The sequence below is a fragment of the Cordyceps militaris genome, assembly GCF_000225605.1.
Source record: "Cordyceps militaris CM01 unplaced genomic scaffold CCM_S00004, whole genome shotgun sequence".
Classification (NCBI taxonomy): Eukaryota; Fungi; Ascomycota; class Sordariomycetes; order Hypocreales; family Cordycipitaceae; genus Cordyceps; species Cordyceps militaris.
Genome location: NW_006271972.1, coordinates 3,090,403 through 3,112,416, shown reverse-complemented (window position 1 = coordinate 3,112,416; position 22,014 = coordinate 3,090,403). Strand labels below are relative to the sequence as shown.

The following is a 22,014-nucleotide window of genomic DNA, read 5'->3' as shown; positions in this document are numbered from 1 at the left end:
GGGCTGGTCGTTGCGCGCGCGGGCCTCCTCGCGGGCGGCGCGGCGCGCCTCGCGCTCGACGATTTGCTGCCGCCGCAGGTGGCGGATCTGGTAGAGCGCCTCCATCTCCTCGTCGCGCAGCGCCTCCTCGCGCTCCTCGGTCGGCAGGTCCACGATGACGTCGACGCCGTCGCGGTCGCCCGCCCGCCCGAGCACCTGCTCGTTGGTCGATGCTTCGGCCCGGTACGCGGGCAGCGTCATGACGGAGCGCACAGAGGTGTGGCGGTCGACGTGGCCGCCGGTGGCCGTCTGCACGGGCGCGGGGGCGGCGACATGGCTCGCGGCCGAGGAGGCAGCGAGCTCCGTCGTGTCGGCGGTCGAGGTCGATTCGTAGCCTTGGATGCGTGACTTTTGCCGCGCTTGGCGTTTGGAGTAGCACGTCATTGCGACGATGAGGATTACAACGACAACAAAGAGGCCGAAAAAGCCACCCACGGCGATCTACACATTTCTTCTCGTTAGCAAAAAGTTGTGGTTTGTCTACCCGGCCTGCAAACGACAGACAACGGCAAACGGTCGGCGACTATTTCACCTTGCGAAATGAGATTGGTTTGTGAATAAAAATAAGCAACATACCGCTGCGCTGGACACATCTCGTCGGACAAGGCCACGGGCCTGAACGAGGCCCTCCGCGTAAGCTGTTGCTCCACGCGGGGGCCGAGCCGGGAGGTGCATGGTGATAACTTTGGCTCGGAGCGTTTGCTGTTCCCCGCTGTTCAAAGCTTTGCCTCGGTGGGAATTATTGCAGTCCCAATTCACTTGTCAATAGTTGTTGGAATGGGCAGACGGTGATGCGGGGAGGGCAATGGGCAACGGACGGATGATGAAATGGCAAATGATTCTCACCAGCCACATCTCGCACACCGCACGCGCTGCCAAGGCGTTACTCAACTCCCAATGAGGCTGGAGGCCTGGGCCAAGGTCGTTGGCCCACTGGGGCTGAGCTGGGAAGTGCGCCTCTTTTGGCTACGGAAGGGACCTGGTCCGGCAAGGGGCTGTAGAGGTTTCTGTAAGCCGGAAGGAAAGTTGATTATCTTGTAAGCGCTTAGATTATTATTAAAGACGGTGCAAGCCTGTCAATGGACAAAATGAGCCCCTAATGTAACCTGGGATGCCGCCGGCCAACGGTGTTGTAGTACTGGTCGCAACGGTCGCAGGTGTTAGTGGCGATGGCGCCTGCAAGTCGCTGGCGTGGCCGCTGGCGTGGCCGCTGGCGGCCCCATCTTGGGCTGAATTGTTTTGGAATATGTAGGTAGGTAGGTAGGCAGCCATCGGCCTTGGCAATGGAGGCGCGTAATTGCCATGATGGAGCTGCATTGACAGTCGAGGACCAACATTGGTTACACTGTTGCATGTCTCTGCCAGGCGGCTAAGTCATCTACGCTGCTTGCTTCTTGTTGGTCCAGAGAAGATTGTAATATTTACTATTTATATACCCCCTAGCGCGCCATCATCTGCATTCTTCTCCGCAAACCTGGGATCACGGCGCTTCCGCTCTCATCCTTGTAATGCCGAAACAGCGCGCGCCGCATGAGGCCTCGCGGCGCGCGGCGGCCCGTAAACAGCTCAAACTGCGCGAATCCTTGCTCCGGGAGCAGGTCGATGCCGTCCATGGCGACCCAGCCGCGCGCCGCCGCCGCCCGCGCCTGCTCCAGGAGCGGCGTGTCGAGCGTCTTGTAGCCGAGCTCAAAGATGACGCCGCCCGTCGGGCTCGTCAGCCACGCCGCCGGCGCCGTAAAATTCGGCGCCGGCGCCTCCCCGATCTGGTGTGTCGGGATGCACGAGATGAGAATCGTCGGCGCCCGGTAGTCGGCCGGCCACGGCGCGTCGCGCGTCGCCAGGATGTGGAATCGCACCGCCGCAGGGCCCTTGATGAGCAGCATGTCCGTGTCGCGCTGGAACAAGTTTTCAAAGTGCGCAACTACTTTTTCGGCGTTGGCCGGTGTGCGGTTGTAAATGACGATGTTGCGCACGCCAATCTGCAGCATCGCGTACACGGCGGCGCGTGCCATGCCACCAGCGCCAATAACCACGCCGCAGGTGCTTGGGCGCACGGCGTTGGCAGGGGATAGGCCGCTCTGGATACACGCTTTGATTCCGATCCAGTCAGTATTTTCACCATAAAAGGCACGCACTTCCCCAGTGCGATTCATATTGTTGAAAAATGTCCCGCCTGCTGGAATTGAGCCGTCGTCGTTGAGATGTCGGATGGGGATCAGCGTATTGACAGCTCCAATTGCACGAGCGTGACGGCTCAGAGAGTCCGTGATGGAGATGACCTCGACCTTGAATGGTAATCCAATCGATGCACCACCAAAACAGGGATCTCGGATGAGATGCTGGATGCCACTCAAAGAACTGCTCGAGTATGGCCGGTACACATGAGGCATCCCGTAGCCCATGAGGGCCGAGCTATGCATGATGGGCGACATGCTGTAGTCAACATTGGCTCCAAATACATACAGCTTCATTGGCTCATAGACAAAGGCTGCAAAAAGAGCCTTTGTAGCTTGTATCGGTGTGATAGCCGAGTCTACGCCAGGCTCGCATGGCGTCTCAGGCATATTTGCTGCCGAAGTCACTGTGAGGAGAGAATTAAAGCATGCTGACATTCGACCGAGCGATCCTGAATTGTACGCGGCAACTGGTATCCCCCGGCCCGGTACCATGGCCGGTATTGTCCGAAACTGCGCTACTTCGACATTGTCTTGCAACGAAGACGCCGGCCGAGTGAATCGAACCATGTCGCAGCAAACATCAACAGCTTTGCCATACAAGGCCTTCCAGTGATGGCCGTTCCATGCCTCTGAGGACACGTGCATTTCTCGGCAGCCAATCACCTTGGAACGCCGCCGCCCTTTGAGGAGAGTTCGTATAGCGTCATTTTCCAAGCGTAAGTCTACCGTGACCATTTCTGGCGCAAGTTTGAACGTATGAGCAATCAGTTGCGTGTAGACATCCCAGATAGCTGCGTTGGCGGCTTCCTTGACTCTGAGATGGCAGATTATTGGTAGCACAGTGGTCCTTCGCACGATACCCACGGCTTTGGTCACATCAGCCGCCAGGGTCGAGTGGGATGTGCTCAAATCATCGCTCTCGGTGATGTCAATTGTGATTTCCACAGCATCTGCGCCGCAAACAGCATCGTCAATGTCGAATTTCCGAGTCAGGATGTGGCTGATGGGAAGTGGTATGATATATGTGAACTGGCGCTCTTCAAGCGGAATAGACGCCAGTGGGAATGCCGAGTTGACGAAAGGAATGGTTCCAGCAGGGTAGAGTAACGACAGGAATTTAGTAAAGTGTTTTTCCGCATGTTTCAACGCTAGTGATGGGATGAATTCATCGTCAGGCGGCGAGGCCTCTGCTGTTTGTGGAGACTGTTCTGTGAGGTTGAAGAACTCGAGGTTGGTGCATGTGCGAAAGAAGATCGTGGCCACTGCGATCAGGCTTTCGACCTTGGCGTCGTTGTCCAGCTTCAAATGAGATTTGATTGCTTCCGCATCACGGACAATATGGACAATTGGGTTGGTGCTGGCAAACTCGTGCAGCAATACCTGCGCATGGCGGCTCATCCACGAGCAAACAAGGATGCGACCAGTGGGATTCTTCTGGAGCGAGTCTTGCAGTATCTCCGCCTGCTTCAACTGGCAATTTTCAGAGCCGTGCAGCTTTCTGTAGGTTGTCGAGGTCACCGCGTGGGCACGTTGAAAGGCAGCCTCGAGATCAATGACGGTCCTGCCTAGCGCCGTCGACGCAATGACGGCGAGGGTCGACTTGCCGCTCCCGCGCACGCCGACGAGCACAATCGTGGCATCTTTATGGAATTCAGGCACCGTCTTGGAGAAGGGCTCGACGTTTGGCGAAGCGATTCGGTCCGGCGGTGTGATGGAGGTCCTGTGTTGGTCGCGTGCCGAGGCGAAGTTAGGTTGGGTTCGTCCCACGGCGTCATTCTCTGTCAAGGAGGCGAATGGCCGTTTCACACCTGCCATGGTCATGATGGTCGACCCCGGCTCATGACTATAGACTGTAGTTTTGAAAATAGTCAACGCAAAGCACACGGCCTTTGTTAGAATGCGATGGTTGATGGAAACATTCCGTGGGGTCTGAGCGAGCCGATGAGCGGAGAAGGCGGTGCAACTAGTGGATAAGCTTTTACCCGGTCCGCTTCCCCTTCCCCGCATGATTACCCCACGATTTCCCCACGGCGGAACTCGAACTCAAGAGTCCATGCAAAATTACGAATCTTCAACCCTGCTGAAACTGCGAGAAATCCCCTCGCTCGTCACAAATCCCTTCACTCAACAATTACCCATTGGCGACGGCACCTTGCTAAATTTCTACTTCTGCTGGGAGTCGCTTTCGTTCAGTGGAGAGCCAATTACCCTACCCTGCCCGGCTGGTCCTCATGCCAGCACCGACCTCGACTGCCGGAGTATGCCTCGGCGCGCGCGCGATCTGGCCGCCGACGAGGACATGAAGGTCGCTAAATCCTCGTCGCACCAGCCGAAGCGACAACGTGTCTCTCTTGCATGCGATGCCTGCCGAACGGCGCGTGAGAGATGCGACGGCCAACGACCACAGTGCGGCACCTGCACCAGCGTGAAGCGCACATGTTCCTACACGCCGGCGTTGCGAAAGCGCGGGATTAAGACGGGCTACCTGAGAGCGGTCGAGCTCTCTCTGGCTTGGGTCTTTTCCCGGGCGCCCGAGGCGGAAGAGGCTCTGCACCGGCTGTTTATCGAAAACGACGGCGTGGCGGCCGACCAAATATTCGTCTCCAAGGGAAAGACGAGTGATCGCCTGTACAAGAAATGGATCAACAGTCTGATATACGTCGATATCGATAAGATCCTTTCCGAGGACCGACCGGCGAGAGTCGATACGTCTACGGATGAGTCAAACTCGGAATCCTCCCCAGGAGGAGCCGAGCATGACTTTGGCACCGTCGCCCGTGCAATGGCCTCGATACCGCCCTTTCCCAAACCAGAAACACAATCCTCTCCCGGCCTGGCGCAAACACAGTCCTTGACGACGCCCGTCATCAGATACCCCAAGCTACCTTCCTCCTGGCGCCGCCTGGTCGACATTTACTTTACCTATACTCACTGCTGGCTGCCCATTGTCCAGCAAGAAGAGATTTACTTCGCCGCCATGATCTACACGCCCGACGGCCTTCAAATCGCCTCTGGAAGCGACCCCTATGCCACGGCGTGCCACGCGCAGCTCTGGGCCATCCTGGCCATGGCGTCGTTTCAGGATGGGCATCCCGGCGGGCGCTCCGAAGCACAGGACGTGTACGACTTTGCGCGGAGCCTCATACCAAACGACGACGCCAATCACGAGCGCCCCATGGCCTGCACCATGCTCCTCCATGCGCTCATCCTCATGGGCAAGGGCAACGGCATGGCCGCGTGGCTGACGGTCGGGCGCGCCGCACGCCTGGTTCTCTTGACCGAGCATGGTGTTGTCGGGCCTGGCGGTGTTGAGCGCCGCGTGCTGGCCGAGTCCCCCGTGCTGGCCGCTTGCTGCGTTCTGGATACGCTGCTGTCTATTTGCTTGGGAAAGCCGGCCCAGCTCGCCCTTGATGTCGATACCAGAGATCAGTCGGCGCTGTTCTCCCTGTATCCAGAGGCCGCCGGGCCCTGGCGACCTCTGCCCGGCTTCGGCTCGGCCTCCAAGACACAGCCCGCCACCAGCTACCCCGCTCTCACACTATACCAGCTGCTCGAATTCAGTCTCCGCACAGGCGAGCGAGCAATCTCACACCGAAACGTAGACAGTAGAGACGGTCGCGGCAACAACAACGACGGCCTGGTGCAGTCGCTGCATCCCCAGCTGCTGTACTGCAGCTCCCTCAATGTCGGGGCGTCGATGCCGCGCATCCCCTCGGCGCTGCTGCTGCAGGTGGCCTTTCTGGCCAGCTCCATCCTCGTGTCCGGATACCGCGCGTCGCTTCTCTTCACGCTGCTCGAGATCATCGAGCTGAGCATCGAGTACTTTGGCGAGGGTGGGACGCCGCCGCTGCTGCCGTACTTTATGGAGTCGATTGAGAAGCACATTGACTTTGACGACATGCGGCCGAGCGATCGCTCAAAATGGTCGCTTCTTCTGAAACGGCTGCGCGCTCCGTGGCAAAACGAGAATGCCGGCCAACCTGCCGAGACCCAACACTCACTCCGCCATGGCATCGCAGACACCGCGCGGTTGCACACGGCGAGCTCCTTCTCTCCGCAGGCATTTGCTGGCGGCTTCGAGTCTAGCTCCAGAGCCAACACTGGGGACTCGCATCCCAAGGGCCACATCTTTCCCACCGATAGCCAGGATAGCTACGGCCACATTTATCCTCTCGGCGGCCACTCTGTTCACTCAGCAGGGACTGGCCAGTCGCCTCCCCTCCATACACCGAACGTCCATTTGCAGGCCTCGCCGCACCCGTTGCTGCAGGACACGACGCTCGGGGCTTGTCCGCCTATTGACTATGACGCAATGCTGGACGAGCTCGGCTCCATTGACTATACGGACAATGTTGAGCTTGATGCCCAGTTCATGGCAAATCTTGGATTTGCGCCCGGGTGCAAGACGCCTGACAGCGTGGGCGATTTAGCACATTAATAGGGCATGTCTCGCGCTGGCACATTTTTATAGACATTTACAAGCAATAAACGCTCGCACTTCATCCATATATAGCAATATCTCAAGTCCCAATATTACTGCACTCCTTATCTCCCCCGCGCTCAACTCTCTCTATCTGAGCCTGACCCGCACATCACTCTGGGGCCCGGGGGGGGCGGGAAGAACCCCAGGATCTAAGTCGGCGGTTCTGCGGGGGATAAAAGCAGGTTGAAGAGTTTCCCACAATCATTATCCATGAATGTTTATGCGACTCGGAACCGGAACAGCCAGAAGCTAAGCCCCAGCTGACCAGTCACTTACAAAACAAAGGGGCGCCATAGGTAGAGGCTAAGTCTTTACCCGCCATCTGCTGCTCCGCGACACATGACGCCGCTAGCCGGATGCGCCACAAAGGTTGTTCATGGTACCGGATCCCGTTTTTCGGGGGAATGGGGGAATTCATCTTACCCCGGAGTCCCGGACGAGCGTAGAAACCAGCTAGCAACGCCACCGTCCAACTACAACACTTGTCATGGAGCAAGCCATGATTTCAACAAGGGATATATATGTCCACCAGGTCAGAGACCTCTTCAACTCTCCCGTCCGCATCGCGCAGCTGTGAACCAAGACCTCATTCCCTCACATCCTGCTCTCTGCAGCTGCCCCCTTCATCATGACCATTCTCGCGCTCAAAGAGGACCGGCCGACGCCCAAGGCCGTCTACAACTGGCACGTCTACGTCTGCGCGGCGACGGCCTCGTTCGCCTCGTGCATGATTGGCTACGACTCGGCCTTTATCGGAACCACCCTCGCGCTGCCCTCCTTTGTCGCCGAGTTCAAGTTTGCCACGTACACGCCGGCGCGACTGGCCCTGCTCAAGCAAAACATTGTCTCCGTGTACCAGGCCGGCGCCTTTTTCGGCTCCCTGGCCGCCTACTACTCCTCCTACGCCCTCGGCCGCCGCAAGACGCTCTTCCTCTTTGCGCTCATCTTCACCCTCGGCGCCGGCATGATGCTCGGCGCCAACGCGGAGCGCGGCCTGGGCCTCATCCTCGCCGGCCGCGTGCTCGCTGGCATCGGCGTCGGCGGCTGCTCCAACATGACCCCCATCTACATCTCTGAGCTCGCACCGCCGGCCGTGCGCGGTCGGCTGGTCGGCATCTACGAGCTCGGGTGGCAGATTGGCGGCCTGGTCGGCTTCTGGATCAACTATGGCGTGAACAAGACGCTGGCCCCAAGCCACTCCCAGTGGCTGATACCGTTCGCCGTGCAGCTGATCCCGGCTGGTCTTCTGCTGATTGGCACCGTCTTCATCCCGGAGTCACCGCGCTGGCTGTTCTCCAAGGGACGGCGCGAGGAGGCCATTGCTGGCCTCTGCTGGATGCGCAAGCTGGAGCCGACGGACAAGTATATTCGGGAAGAAATCGCCTTCATAGATGAGGAGCTGGAGCGCTTCAACACAGAAGTCGGGCAGGGCTTCTGGCGGCCGTTTAAGGCTTTGAAGGAGAGAAGGATTCAGTGGAGGTTTGCCATTAGCACACTGCTATTCATGTTCCAAAATGGTAAGGCACAGGACAATCACGCCAGACAAGCATACGCTAACCACATGACAGCCTCTGGTATCAACGCCATCAACTACTACAGCCCTACCGTCTTCAAGACGCTGGGCATCACCGGCACCAACACCGGCTTTCTCACGACGGGCATCTTTGGCGTCGTCAAGACGACCCTGACCGTCGTCTGGCTGCTGTTCCTCATCGACCACCTCGGTCGACGCACGCTCCTCATGGTCGGCAGCATCGGCGGCTCCCTCTGCATGTGGTTCATCGGCGGCTACATCAAGATCTCGGGCGCCAGCGCCACCGGCGCGGCCAAGGGCGGCAGCCTCTCGTCCGGCGGCATCGCCGCCATCTTCTTTTTCTACCTCTGGACGGCCTTTTACACACCCTCGTGGAACGGCACTCCGTGGGTGCTCTGCTCCGAGATCTTTGACCAGAACACGCGCTCACTGGGCCAGGCCAACGCCTCGGCCAACAACTGGCTGTGGAACTTTATGATTGCGCGCTTCACGGAGCAAATGTTCAACGCCTGGGGATACGGCGTGTACTTCTTCTTCGCCTCGCTTATGCTGACCTCGTGCGTGTTTGTCTTCTTCTGCATCCCCGAGACCAAGTCGATCCCGCTCGAGGCCATGGACCGGCTGTTTCGCGAGAAGCCCGTGTGGCGCGCGAACAGCAAGGTCATGGAGGACCTTCGTCTCACCCAAGATCAAGAGCCCACGTCCGATAGTGTCGCGCCTGAAAAGGCACATAGTGAGGAGGTTGAACAGCAGTACCGCTGAGTGCGTTGCAGAGGAGAGATGGGTGGTACCGCATCGGCACATGAGGTCGCGCGTTCAATAGCAGATAATTACAAATGTTTATACGCAAGTCAGTTACTATGTGTTTAAACTATTCTCATGAATAATTTCTCCCTCGTGACTATAGAGATCGTGGTGGCAAGACCCATTTGGTGATTTCAAGTCAAGCCCTTGTAAGCTTTGTCCTCTATTCAAACCTCAGTCGAAGTGAATCACAGCCGTTGCAATACCGCGCAAAAAAAAAAGCAGTATCATTGATTGAGATTCATGTGGTTCAAGTAGCACAAGCTCAATCGTGTGACCCTCTGCAAGAACGCAAGCGAGCTGTAAAAAGCCTTTTTGATATTTTTAGAAAAGTGACATTTATGTTCTATATATTTACAATTTCGAAGCTAGATGCTGTGTTTCTTAGAAAAGTGACACTTCTGTTTTATGCATTTACAATTTTGAAGCCAGACGCTTTGCCACTCGCGCGGCAATAGCCTCACGGACCTTGGCAACAGGTAGTTCAGAAACGCTCTTCCCCGTCCAGTACTTGTCCTGCTCCAGGCCCTGCCAAATCATCGCCTCGGTTCCCAGAATCACCTGCCAGCCCTGCGCCTGGGCGACGGCGACCAAGCGCGTAAACGGCGTCGGGTTATAGCACATGTCCAGCACCGCGCCCTTCGGCCCCGGCCGCGCCATCAGCGCGTCCGCAATGCTCCGGGCCTCGCGCTCCGCGTCCGTCCGCGGCTCCAGGTCGGGCACGCACGCGACCACGGCGCCCGGCGTCTCCAGCGCGTCCACCTCGGCGAGCGTGGCCACGTGTCGGAGGCCGGCGCCGTAGCCGCGGGCGGCGCAGTCGCGCAGCACGGTGCGCACCTCGTCGGCGTCGCGATTGACGAGGTAGATGGTAGTGACGCGCATCCACTTGCGCAAGGCGTAGATGGCGCTGCGCGCGGCGCCGCCGCCGCCGATGACGAGCGCAGGCCGGTTGTGGAAGACGGCGGCGGGGTCGGCGACGCTCTGCAGGAAGGAGTCGCGGATGCCGATGACGTCGGTATTGGTGCCGCAGAGCAGGCGCTGGTTGTTCTTGCCGGTGCGCAGGAAGACGGTGTTGCAGGCGCCGACGTCGCGGCACTCATCCGTCATCATGTCCAGGTGCGGTAATATGGCAACCTTGTTGGGCATTGTGACGGACGCGCCTGGGGGTTGGGGGTACATGTGTTAGCTGTTGGACTTGCTGAGCGGGAAACACGAAAGGGTACACACCGTAGAAGCTGGGATTTTGCGCAAGGTTCAAGAACTGACTCAAGTCTGCCGAATCAAGTCGCAGCTGCGCCCAATTGAGACCCAAGTCTTCGTAAATGATCTGGTGAAGAAATGGCGACCAAGAGTGCTGGATGTGTTGGCCGAATAGGTAGCCATGGCGGTCCAACGCCGTGCCCTCCACAGCAGTGTGTGTCTCTTGTGCAGCCGGCATGATGAGAATGGTATGTAAAGTTGTAAAAATAATGAAGATGTTGGTAAACTGAGCCTCGTATAGACGGTCCGCTCATCTGGGCAGCCAGAGCTATTGTATGCATGTATACCGGAACTGCAGGAGAAGAGTCTACGAAACGGGCATGGTCAGTGGCGTTCGGAACTCCCACTTGGTTGAAACCTGGGACAGAAGCCGCGCTGCATCCTTGGCTCGAGAGCAAAAAGTAAAAAGTATACCCAACGGCGGCGGGGGGCCGTTGGTAGCCTGATGGATAAAAGCTTAGCCCGTCTTACCCGCCTCCGTTTTTGGTGGCGGCCGGGGCAAGCTCGGCAGTCAAGCAGTTTACAACGGTTTATCCGTATCGTGGGGAAATCAAGGGATAATCAATATATGGTTTTGTGCTTTCCCGGATTTGAAATGCCAGTTGCCGTGCCAATCGAAGCCGCCGGACGCAATGTCTTGCAGGTGAGAATCCCCGCCACCAACAACGTTCAGCCGCGATTTGGTGGGATGTCTTATCAAAATGTGATCTGACTAATACTGTATGACAGGAAGACTTCATCCATATTAATTCACGTTTCTTACACTGAAACCCTGATATACTCTATATTCCCCTTCTTTTGGATTGTCAGCCTGCAAGACAACCATTTCATTCACTAGTTATACCAACATAATGACTTGTAAGCCGAGCATATGTACCATGTCCCTGGGACGAGCCTTCGCGGGCCATTCCCTCGAATACAAACTCGATATGGCCCAGAAATACGGCTTCCGGGGCATCGAGCTGTTTTACGAGGATCTCGAATACATGGCCAAGTCGCTGCCCGGCCAGGATGCAACCGCGAACCTGCTAGCCGGCGCCAGCCAGGTACGCCGGTGGTGCGACAGCCGCGGCCTCGAGATTATTTGCTTGCAGCCGTTTATGCACTTTGGCGGGCTCCTGGACCGCGATAAGCAGAAAAAGGACCTCGCCACGATCACGCTGTGGACCGCGCTGGCGCACCGGCTGGGTACCAACCTGATTCTGTTTCCGAGTTCTTTCCTGTCCGCGCCGCAGCTCACAAACGATCGCGCCGTCCTCGTCCGGGACCTGCAAGACGCGGCGGACGTCGGGTTGCGCGCGACACCGCCGGTGCGGTTCGCGTTCGAGGCCCTGTGCTGGGGCACGCAGGTCAACGCGTGGGAGGACAGCTGGAGCGTCGTGTCGGCCGTCGCGCGGCCCAACTTTGGCCTCTGCCTGGACACGTTCAACATGGCGGGTCACATCTTCGCCGAGCCGGCGGCGGCGGGCGGCTGCCGGGCGCACGCCGACGCGGACCTTGAGTGCTCCCTGCAGCGGCTCATGGCGCGCGTCGACGTCGCCAAGGTCTTCCTCGTGCAGGTCGCCGACGCGGAGCGGCTGGCGGCGCCGCTCGACGAGCGCCACGCCTTCTACAGCGCCGAGCAGCCGTCGCGGATGAGCTGGTCGCGCAACTGCCGCTTGTTCTACGGCGAAGAGCATCTCGGCGGGTACCTGCCGGTCAAGCGCATCCTGCAGACGGTGCTGCACGGGCTCGGGTACCGGGGCTGGGTGAGCTTCGAGGTCTTCCACAGGCGCCTCACCGAGAGTGATGGCGCGGTGCCGGAGGAGTTTGCGGCCAGGGCATCGGGGTCGTGGGCGAAGCTGGTCCGCGACCTGTCGCTCGAGCCGAGGCGGTCGCGGCTGGAATTTGGGCAGGGAAAGGAACGTGCTGTGCTCTAGGTACACCCCATAATGAACTGGTTTCTGTATGACGATGATGGAAGATACAAATGTATTGTACGAATATATATTTTACAAATGTGCCTTGCTGCCCTTTAGCTTGACATGCTTGGCTGCAAACTCCACCGCGGCCGTATACCCAAACACTCCGAGGCCGCAAATCACCGCCTCAGCCTTGTCGCTCAAGAAGCTCTTCTTTCTGAAATCCTCGCGCGCGTGCACGTTGGAAATGTGCACCTCGACAAACGGCACCTCGACGCCGAGCAGGGCGTCGCGGATGGCAACGCTGGTGTGCGTGTATGCCCCGGGGTTGATGACGACGACATCCATGACGCCGCGGGCGGCATGCAGTCGGTCCACGATGGCGCCTTCGTGGTTCGACTGGAAGGCCGAGATTTCGGCGTCGAGGGCTTTGGCTTGGGACGTGGCCTGGGCGACGACGTCGTCGAGCGTCGTGGCGCCGTAGATGTGCGGCTCCCGAGTACCGAGAAGGTTCAGGTTGGGGCCGTTGATGATGAGGATTTGTCGTGGCATCGTGTTTGTTTTCCTGTTGCGATGAAGGAACAATGGTTTTCTTTTTTTTTCCCGAATAATCAAAATAATGGGCGTTGTATCTGTTAATGAATTCCATAACAACTATTCCGTTCTCTGATCACCCCAATCCGATTACCCCAGTCCGCTACCCAGTCCACGGTACCTCGTATGGATAAAGGCTTAGCCATTGCCCATGTGGTTGGGAAACCTGGACAACAATGGATACCTATAATAAACGACGATTTGGGAATTGATTGACACTAGATTCGTAACGTAAAAGATAATTTGACTTTTCCAGCACTGTTGCCTCTCAACCAGGAAACATTGCCGGCTTTCTGTACTCGTTGGTACAGATGATGATGTTGACGGTGCATACCTTTCAATTTTACTAAGAGAAACCGAAACGAAAATAGTGATAGTAATAGTAATATAACCCCCAATCCATGCAGCAAATTACCCGAATTTCTTCTCAAATCTCTTGAGCATTCCAGTCACACCGTTCTCCAGCTTGCCTGCTTTCTGCTCCAGCTTGCTTTTCGTCTCCTTCTTCGGCTGGTACGGCTGCAGTTTCGCGCTCATCTCCACCTCGGTCGGCCGGTACACCTGCTGGTGGAGGGAGTAGTCCAGCCCCCCGTTTTGCGCCGGTGTCGGGTTGCTGTAGCTGTAGTTGGAGTAGCCGCCGAGCGGCGGCGGTGGCGAGGCGGCCGTAGTGGCCGCGGGCGGTGACGACTGCGGCGGCGGCGGCGGTTGCGCTGCTTGGGGCGGCGAAGCCACCGTCGGAGGAGCCGCAAAGCTGGGTGGGCCAGGCAGGTTGGCGCCAAACACGCTGTTCAGCCCGGGCGAGGCCAGGCCGGCGTGCACCGGCATCGTCTGCGCGCGGTGGATGCCGAGCTGCTGGGGCGGGCCGCCGCCAAACGAGGGTGGCGCCATGCGCGGGCTGGCCATACCGCTGGGCGCAAACCCAGGGCTCGCAACTCCCGGCGGGAACTGGGCGTGCGGGTATGCGGGCGTAAAGGGCTGTCCCTGGTAATCGTATGCAACCGCGACAGCCAGCGGGTTGAGAGGATCCTCGTCAGGCGGCGGCGTCTTCTCGCGATACGTGACGGCCTCCGGGGCCACCGGAGCAGCTGGATTGTACGCCATCGGAGCATAGCTAGTTGCCGCTTTCGGCTGCTGCTGCTGCTGCTGCTGCTGCATGTGCGGCGGCATCGGCGGCGGCGGCGGCAGGTTATCCATGGACAGCGCCGTGCTCGCGCTCGACGGCACCACCGCGCCATTCTGCTGTGCCGAAGCGGCCGGGTCCTGGAGCTCAGAATACTGCGGATCGGAAATGGCGACATTCTCCAGGTTCTGGACGACAGCGCTCACGGCGCCGCCCGGCTGGACGGCGACGGCGACGGGCTCGTCGAGGACCTCGACCTGCGCGGGGGGCAAGACACGCCGCACGCCATTGACAAACTGCAGCGCATCTTTGTCGGTCCAAAAGTATATGTCGAGCGCGTGCAGCTGGTAGTGGTATTTGTTCTCGTTGCGCGGGTCGTAGGTGGGCAGGTGCCATTCGTCTTGGGGCACGTTTGGGGCCACAGTCAACGACACCACGCTATGCTGATTATACGAGTATCGGACATGAGCCTGGTCTAAGACTGAAAATGTGAGGAGTTTTATGTTCAGCAAGCGCGCATCGCGAGTTTCTGGTATACTTTGGGTTAGGCAACTTACAGCCGTCAAAGGCATCTTGGTCTTCGGTGCCAGCATTGTTCGCAATCTCGATGCGACAGCGGCGCTCGTGCGCATTTTCGAATAAATACACATACGAGCCCTTGTCGAAGCGATGATGTCGCGGCTTCACCTCCTCGCCACCGTAAAAGTAGTGAATGTCGGCAAAGCTGGAGGACCTAGTTAGCGACCGAGGGCCTAGTTTGCGACGAAGGGCGACATACAGAGTGGCCACAATTTCTTCCCCCTCTCTAGCAGCCATTTTTGCGATAGCGCTAGGGTACCTCGTTCTGCTTTATTGTTTTGAAAAAAAAAAGGAAAAGCGACCGGGTGAGTGAACTTTGATGAGAGAAGCGCACCGACACAAGTCTGGTCGTGAAATCTAGCGAATGCACGTAGGTGACTCAGTTTTAGGAAAACGTCAGTACCATTCGTGTTACCGCTGGAAGAAAACCATCCTGCCTCCGTTTCGAGGCCGGCAATCCATTTATATGTACAACTGTGTCGCAACAGCCTGCCCGCATTGGCGTCGACCTGGGCGCTTAAATGCATCTTGGAGGGGTCGTTTGGTCCAATAAGAGAGATGTGATGGAGGGAGGCAAGGAGATCCTGGCACGTTAGCGGGGCAGCTCGGGGTCCCACCACTGAAGCAGGCCACGAGTGTATTTTTACGAATGGGCAAACGTCTGAATAGTTAGATTGTGGAATGTATAGTTTAAGACTATAAGTATACTGTGACGGTCCTCGTATAACATGACGACACTGGCTTGCTTCCTCGGCCATGGAATGCCTGTCTCTAGTACCTACCTAGGTAGGTACATAGATGGTGGGTGCCTCAGGACCGGAGCCCAGTAAAAAGGTCTTTAGCACATGCTTTTAGTGCCTCGCAGAACGACAGCGGCTGTAATTCGTGGGCAGCAACAGACTGACACTAATAAAAAAACAGTCCACGTGATACCGCGTGCTTATCGTGGATCCTCGAGGTGGGAAGCAGGCGTCAGCCTAAACTTTACGTGTCATCGGCTCAAAACTCGCGACGAGGTCAGTAACTACTAAGGAAAATGCATTGCGACTTTCGAGACGTTGTGCGCGCCGGAAATCCGCAACTATCCTCAAAATGACGTCGCCAGAGGAGCTGCCAAGGGATGGCGTGGTCCATGGCATTTTGAACGACGCTGGTGAAGTGGATGACACCAAAGTAGCCGACGCTCTTGGAGTCGCTAAAGATGACGACGAATACAAAACACTAAAGTACCATCTTCTGGGCCCATCTCTGACCAAGGCTGGACAGGATTCCGTTGACCAGAACAAGGTAGCTGACAGCCCCGCACGCCAAACAACTACGCAATTCTGACAGCTTCATCAGGTATCGGAAATTATTTACAATGCCTCCAAAGGGTCCAAATTTTTCAATCGAGAAGAAGAGCGCGACAAAGTCCTAACACAAAAGATTGAGCGCATCTTGCGTCGCAAAAAGGAGCTGGACAGCCTGGACCTGACTCACGAACGTTTGAGCGCCGATCGCCTCATCACTGAACTCGAAGCGTCGCGCGATCTGACGCAGCACATTGTGCACATTGACTGCGATGCCTTTTATGCGGCTGTCGAGCAGCTCGACCGGCCTGAGCTCAAGGACCTGCCATTCGCTGTCGGAGGCGGTGTTCTCACCACGTGCAATTACCTCGCCCGCGAGTTTGGCTGCCGCTCTGGCATGGCCGGCTTCGTAGCCAAAAAGCTCTGCCCGCAGCTCGTCCTGATCAAGCCCAACTTCGAAAAGTACACGGCTAAGGGCAAGGAGGTGCGGGGAGTGCTGGCCGACTATGATGCGCGATTCGAAAGCGCAAGCATCGATGAGGCTTATTTGAACATTACCGAGTACTGCGTGACTCACAACATGAGTGCACCAGAGGTCGTGGAGCAGCTGCGCAAAGAAGTACATGAAAAGACCAACATTACTGTCTCGGCAGGCATCGCCGCCAATTCAAGACTGGCAAAGATTTGCTCGAACCTTAACAAACCCAACGGTCAATACGTCTTGGGTCGAGAGAGAAATGAAATCATGACATTTATACGCGATCTGCCAACGCGAAAGATCCCGGGCATCGGTCGAGTTCTGGAGCGCGAGCTTCTCGAAGTGGGCATCAAGAACTGTGGCGACATATACGAACATCGGCAGTACCTCCATCGACTGTTTGGCGATAAGACCTTTGAATTTCTTATGGGCTGCTATCTCGGCTTAGGACGCACCAGTATCCAACCCGCAGAGGAATACGAACGCAAAAGTGTGGGCACGGAAAGCACCTTTCGCGAAATATCGGATCCGAAAAAACTTCGTGAGAAGCTACGAGCAACGGCTGAGGATCTGGAGGGAGATATGAAGCGGGCCGCGTGCAAAGGGCGCACATTGTGCCTCAAAATCAAGCTACACACCTTTGAAGTGTACACCCGCCAGGTTGTAACGCCGCGTGCCCTCTGCCTTGCAGACGATCTATACAATTTCTCCCTCCCAATGCTTACAAAGCTCGAGCAAGAGATGCCCGGCATGAAGCTGCGGCTGATGGGCCTACGGTGCACCCATCTTGTGAGCACCAAAAAGCCAGACACCATGGCGTTTTTCGGCTTCAGGCCGAAACGCCCCGACGAGGAATCGCTCTTCAATTCGGCGCAAGTCAAGCACAAGGCGACCGACTTTCTTGCCGGAGCCGACGTCGGGTTCGAAAACCCGTCCGAGGAACCCGACACGGCCCATGACAGTGGTGGAAACAACAGGAACGATCAGGGCCGGCCGCGGAGCCACGGCAAGGAAATCGTGCCCAATCCAAAGCAGCAGCCGCGCCCGGAGGAGGAGTGGTGGGATTGTCCAATCTGCATGCGTCCGCAAGCGGCCAATGAGCGGCAATTTAACGAGCATATTGATCTATGCCTTTCGAGGCCGACGATTCGTGAGACAGTGCAGACAGATGGCGGAGCTAGCACCAGTGGTGCAACTGCCCCTGGCAAACGGCCACCAGGCGGGGGACCAGAAGAGAGGAAGAGAGCAGCCAGCAGCAAGTCCAGCAACCGTGATCCCCGGCAAAAGAAGCTGTGTTTTGGATAGACGAGTATGTAATGGAGCGTTTAATGCATAGATGAAATACCGATTATATTCCAGCTCATGTTTACCACGGGCATGTTGACACTAATAACAGACAAGCGTGCGCGCCACTCAGCGGGGTCGCTCATCGAAGGGCAATGTGGCCCGTGTTCCTAGCCTCCTACCCTAGTTACCATTTCTGTCCTTCTCTTCACTCTTTGCACAACCACTTCAAATCGACCATCATGAAGACTGCCGCCGTTCTCTCCGCCCTCGTGGTTCTCGCCGCCGCCGCCGCCGAGCTCAAAATCGAAGTTACCCACAAGGTCGAGTGCGAGCGCAAGACCAAAAAGGGCGACAAGGTCTCGATGCACTACCGCGGCACCCTCGCCGCCGATGGCTCGCAGTTTGACGCCAGTGCGTTTTTTTCCCTCTTCTATCCTTCTCCTCGGGGCTGCTAAATTGGTTCAACAATGTGCTAATCAACTCGGTCGATTCGCAGGCTACGACCGCGGCAGCCCGCTCGACTTCAAGGTTGGCGCTGGCCAGGTCATCAAGGGGCACGTTTTGCCCATTCACGACAACTTGCTAACATGACAATCGCTAACGTCGATTTCTCCCTCTTAGCTGGGACCAGGGTCTTCTGGACATGTGCATTGGTGAAAAGAGGTGCGTCGATGCCAAATACTAAACGCGCAAGCAGTGGTCTAACACCTCGTCTGGTAGAACCCTCACCATTCCTCCCGAGTACGGATACGGCGACCGCGGCATCGGCCCCATCCCCGGCGGTGCTACTCTCAGTATGTCGAAAACCCCCCTAGCATCCATCGTCCACGTCCATTGCGCTAGTCAGACAGCTAACGCTCACGCCACAAGTCTTTGAGACCGAGCTCGTCGGTATCGCCGGCGTCGAGCCTCCCAAAAAGGTCGACGACGACGACGCGGCGCCCGAGGCCGACGACAAGGCCGCCAAGGTAAATCCCATCGAAGTTATTCGCCGTATACTTTGTGGGCGCAATCCGCTAACATGAGCGCCTCCCCTTCGCTCTCCTTGACTAGAAAGAGGAGCTGTAAATGTATGTATACAATTGCACAGCGATGCGATTATGATTTTCTCCACAGCTATCAAAATAATAAACAGTTGATCTACATATTGTCGTTCGTATTTCGACCTTGAGTGGGGATCCTACCGAGCTGTGTGATTGTTCCCTAAAAGAGACCGCCAGTTTCCTTTCGACAGCGTCCAATATGGGGATGGCATTTTATTAGCGCGGGTGGATGCTTTGGGAGTAAAGAGTAGTAAGTAATATATTCCCCTCAAGAGGTCGGCTTCGAAGAAAAGTGTCGCCTGAATGTCAGATGTGAAGCAACTATAGTAACTGACGAAAGTGCTAGCAAACAGATACGTTTCATAACAGAGGCTACCAGGACGGCAAACAAGCTCGACTCTCCCTGCAAGTGAGCTAGTCAAGGCTTTCCCAGCCATTTCCCACATTGCTTGCTGATTTGTTGTGGCCGACAGCTGCAAACGCGTGCGGAGTCGATGCAGTAACTCACTCTGCATGAACTCCAACACAGAAGGTCATCGAACTGGCAAGAATGATGGCGAAAATGAGTCGACGTGGGGTCTTTCAAGTTCGAAAGACAATTGGCATTCCCAAGCTCTACGGGACCTCCCTGTTGGATAGCCAGCTCAGAGGGACCGCCCGCTTTACAGAGGCCTCTTTTCTGGGAAGAGAGTAAGGACCGAGTGATGGAATGGCCCGAGTGAGTGCTGGTTGCTAATATTTGGCTGGCATATTATCAATCAGGTCAAGTAGAGGAGTGGAATATAGAGATTAATCCCTGCACCTTGGTGCTTTTTCGGCCTCTCTGAGGACTGTTCCTCTACAGCTGTTTGTTTACCTAGGTACGTAACCAATGGGAAGCGTTTGACCAGCACGCAACTGCCGGATGATACTCTTGTATGTAGATAGCTAATTTAGCGAGGCCTGTTGTCGGTGCTTCCGTTTGCTAGGGTCCACCTCATTCACTCACAATCGGCGGCATCGGATTCCACATCGAGGGCTTCTCACCTATTTTCTCCTCAGCATTCATTTCGCAGCGCTCTGCTCCTTTCCAAAGCCTCATCACTGTATTTTTCTTCCCTGCTAATTCCTGGAGAGTCGCTGGCATGGCACCTCCTCGTCTTGACGACAAGATCGACATTCTCCATCTGCTAATCGACCATGTAAGTCAGCGCCTGCCCCCCCGGCCAACGCAGGTCATCGATCATAACCGTCCTACTCGGTCGGATCTACAGGTGAACAACAAAACGTCGCTGTATAACCTCTGCCTCGTCAGCAAGCGGTTCAACTACGTCTTCTCTAAGCGACTTTGGAGACGTCTGGAGCTGGACGGCAGCAATATGAATTGCTTCGAGGATGAGAACAAGCGCGCCATTCTCTTCCAGACGCCCAACTTGGAGCATGTCAAGATTTTAGTTCACAGGAAGCGGCTGCAATCCAAGTATGGGCGTCTCGAATACCCGCAGTGGGACTCGGAGCTTTCTGACTTGGTACAGAGGCTTCCGAGACTGGAAAGCATTATGTGGGTAGCAAGCCCTTGCTACATTGTTGATATGAGGCTGACAGGCTTCGTCCAGTGCAGCCGAGTTTGACGTGTCAAGGGATGTTATGCTCGCGCTCTCTCGCGCGACGTGCCTCAAAAGCCTTACACTGCAATTTAACCAGCGAACCGCGTCGTGCTTCTTTGTCAAGAAGGAGCCTGGGATCGAGTCGGTGTGGCAAAGTGAGATGCCGGGATTCGCGGAGCTCAGACTCCGCCACTTCCCATTGCTATCCCTGACAACCCTAACAAGGCTTACATTGCTCGAGCTTTCTGGTCATATGGGTAGCTGGATAACATGGATCGTGAACATACTGCTTCAAAACGAGGGTTTGGAACACTTCAGTTTTTCGATTTATACTCCCAGAGGCTGGGACGTAGAAGACAATGACCAACCACCTCGGGTGACCTTTTGCTTCGAGTTGTGTCACAAGTACGCCGAAAAGTCCAGCAAGAAGATGAAACTACGCTCACTTCATGTTGCTTGGCCGGTCATGTTCCCCGACCTTCCAACCCTCTCGCAACTCACAGATCCCGCCTACCTTGAGGATATCTACATGGACGACAGGTGAGTCCATCTTTTTTTTGCGTCGGTTTGAGAGCCAGCTCTTGCTGGTATTTTTTAAAACGTCTTGGTCTAATATGATTGAAGCCATGATTTTATGGATGATTGCGCCACACCGGATGTGCTGTCTCCCAAGGCTACACCGTCATTGCGCCGCCTCGCTCTTACGGCGGCCGGGTACAGTTGGACGGAAGATTTTCAACAGGCGCTCCTTTCCCCTTACCGGAAGTTTTCCTTACTTTCCGTCGGCAGTGCTCATTGTCCATGCATCCTAGACGGCACTCATTTGCGTTTGCTAGCTGATGCGGCTCCGAGCTTGACTGTTTTTACATGCATATCACCCGTCCGACTGTCATGTTTGCGTGGCAACAGCAACATAAGGCAACTCGGTACAGTTGTACATATATATGACCTATTCCTTTTGTGTACGGTTCCTCATACCGTTGTCACACTTTGCGATAGTTTGGGCAGCATGCCAAATCTGGAGGCGTTATGGTTCCTAGGAGGGTCTAGAAGGGCATCGAGAATTACTGCGGCCAAGGATTAGAGATGCTTTCTGCAAAAGCTCGCGGTCATGTGTCCCCGCCTACACTATGTCAAGATCGGGACATTGATGTGGCGCATTCACCCCAAGATTCGATACACGGCGCAGCAGAGGTGCACTTTTGAAGCACTCGATAGTTGGGAGTCGGCTTTGGAGGGTCCCTTGGCGTTTTGCTGGCTGCAACGATTGGGGAAAGACATGGTCCATGAGGACTGGTGATAGATTTGTGTTGTTGAACAAGAGAGAAAAAGAGAGACGAAGAGAGACGACGGGGATGTCTGCACACGCAAGAATGCTTCCGCTTTGTGGGTGCTCAGGCGCCGGTGGCAACGATACGGGGGGGAATGTGGCGACTTGCTGTGTATTGCTGGTTTTGGCTCTTGATGACATTGTTGGAGATGATACTTTGATTGCCTATAAATTGACTTGTTTCATCTTTTCAGCTCGTTCCTGCGAATCGTTGCGTCAGAGGCGTTGTAGGGCGGGTTGGGTGAGCTTTTGGGTGAGCTTTAGGCTGGCAGTTGCCTTACACCGCCCCATTACGGCAGCCTATAGGTAAGTTATCGCTAAATCCTAATTCACACCTAGTATGCAGTTAGATACAAAATAATACGTATATAAGTAGGCTATTATATTTTTTAAATATATATTATCCTTATAATAAATATAGATTATTCTTATATCTAAATATAGCTACCTTATTTAATATATTTTAGTTTTATTTTATATAATATATTATATAAACCTTTCCTTTTTCTT

General features: G+C 55.9%; 9 protein-coding genes across 9 annotated transcripts; 5 read left to right on the top strand and 4 right to left on the bottom strand.

Moving 5' to 3' along the window:
* Positions 1-1,478: 1,478 nt before the first annotated feature.
* CCM_06004 (quinate pathway repressor protein QutR, putative) lies at positions 1,479-4,037 on the bottom strand (the record flags this gene model as incomplete). The annotated part of the gene is made up of 1 exon (XM_006671148.1): positions 1,479-4,037. The coding sequence occupies one exon, from the start codon at positions 4,035-4,037 to the stop codon at positions 1,479-1,481; it is 2,559 nt and encodes an 852-aa protein (XP_006671211.1).
* Positions 4,038-4,269: 232 nt separating this feature from the next.
* On the top strand, positions 4,270-6,654 carry CCM_06003 (C6 transcription factor QutA, putative; the record flags this gene model as incomplete). Its single annotated transcript, XM_006671147.1, has 1 exon — positions 4,270-6,654. The coding sequence occupies one exon, from the start codon at positions 4,270-4,272 to the stop codon at positions 6,652-6,654; it is 2,385 nt and encodes a 794-aa protein (XP_006671210.1).
* A 673-nt stretch (positions 6,655-7,327) lies between these two features.
* Positions 7,328-8,995, top strand: CCM_06002 (quinate permease; the record flags this gene model as incomplete). Its single annotated transcript, XM_006671146.1, has 1 exon — positions 7,328-8,995. The coding sequence occupies one exon, from the start codon at positions 7,328-7,330 to the stop codon at positions 8,993-8,995; it is 1,668 nt and encodes a 555-aa protein (XP_006671209.1).
* A 456-nt stretch (positions 8,996-9,451) lies between these two features.
* CCM_06001 (quinate dehydrogenase) lies at positions 9,452-10,183 on the bottom strand (the record flags this gene model as incomplete). Its single annotated transcript, XM_006671145.1, has 1 exon — positions 9,452-10,183. The coding sequence occupies one exon, from the start codon at positions 10,181-10,183 to the stop codon at positions 9,452-9,454; it is 732 nt and encodes a 243-aa protein (XP_006671208.1).
* A 992-nt stretch (positions 10,184-11,175) lies between these two features.
* On the top strand, positions 11,176-12,216 carry CCM_06000 (3-dehydroshikimate dehydratase; the record flags this gene model as incomplete). The annotated part of the gene is made up of 1 exon (XM_006671144.1): positions 11,176-12,216. The coding sequence occupies one exon, from the start codon at positions 11,176-11,178 to the stop codon at positions 12,214-12,216; it is 1,041 nt and encodes a 346-aa protein (XP_006671207.1).
* A 72-nt stretch (positions 12,217-12,288) lies between these two features.
* CCM_05999 (3-dehydroquinate dehydratase) lies at positions 12,289-12,750 on the bottom strand (the record flags this gene model as incomplete). Its single annotated transcript, XM_006671143.1, has 1 exon — positions 12,289-12,750. The coding sequence occupies one exon, from the start codon at positions 12,748-12,750 to the stop codon at positions 12,289-12,291; it is 462 nt and encodes a 153-aa protein (XP_006671206.1).
* Positions 12,751-13,203: 453 nt separating this feature from the next.
* Positions 13,204-15,018, bottom strand: CCM_05998 (uncharacterized protein; the record flags this gene model as incomplete). The annotated part of the gene is made up of 4 exons (XM_006671142.1): positions 13,204-14,387; positions 14,470-14,741; positions 14,826-14,835; positions 14,907-15,018. The coding sequence occupies 4 exons, from the start codon at positions 15,016-15,018 to the stop codon at positions 13,204-13,206; spliced, it is 1,578 nt and encodes a 525-aa protein (XP_006671205.1).
* A 565-nt stretch (positions 15,019-15,583) lies between these two features.
* CCM_05997 (DNA-directed polymerase kappa) lies at positions 15,584-17,563 on the top strand (the record flags this gene model as incomplete). Its single annotated transcript, XM_006671141.1, has 2 exons — positions 15,584-15,778; positions 15,833-17,563. 2 exons carry the CDS (start codon positions 15,584-15,586, stop codon positions 17,561-17,563), a joined length of 1,926 nt encoding a protein of 641 aa, XP_006671204.1.
* Positions 17,564-17,784: 221 nt separating this feature from the next.
* On the top strand, positions 17,785-20,718 carry CCM_05996 (FK506-binding protein 2 precursor; the record flags this gene model as incomplete). Its single annotated transcript, XM_006671140.1, has 7 exons — positions 17,785-17,956; positions 18,042-18,073; positions 18,243-18,339; positions 18,416-18,513; positions 19,557-19,769; positions 19,842-20,096; positions 20,173-20,718. 7 exons carry the CDS (start codon positions 17,785-17,787, stop codon positions 20,716-20,718), a joined length of 1,413 nt encoding a protein of 470 aa, XP_006671203.1.
* Positions 20,719-22,014: the final 1,296 nt, after the last annotated feature.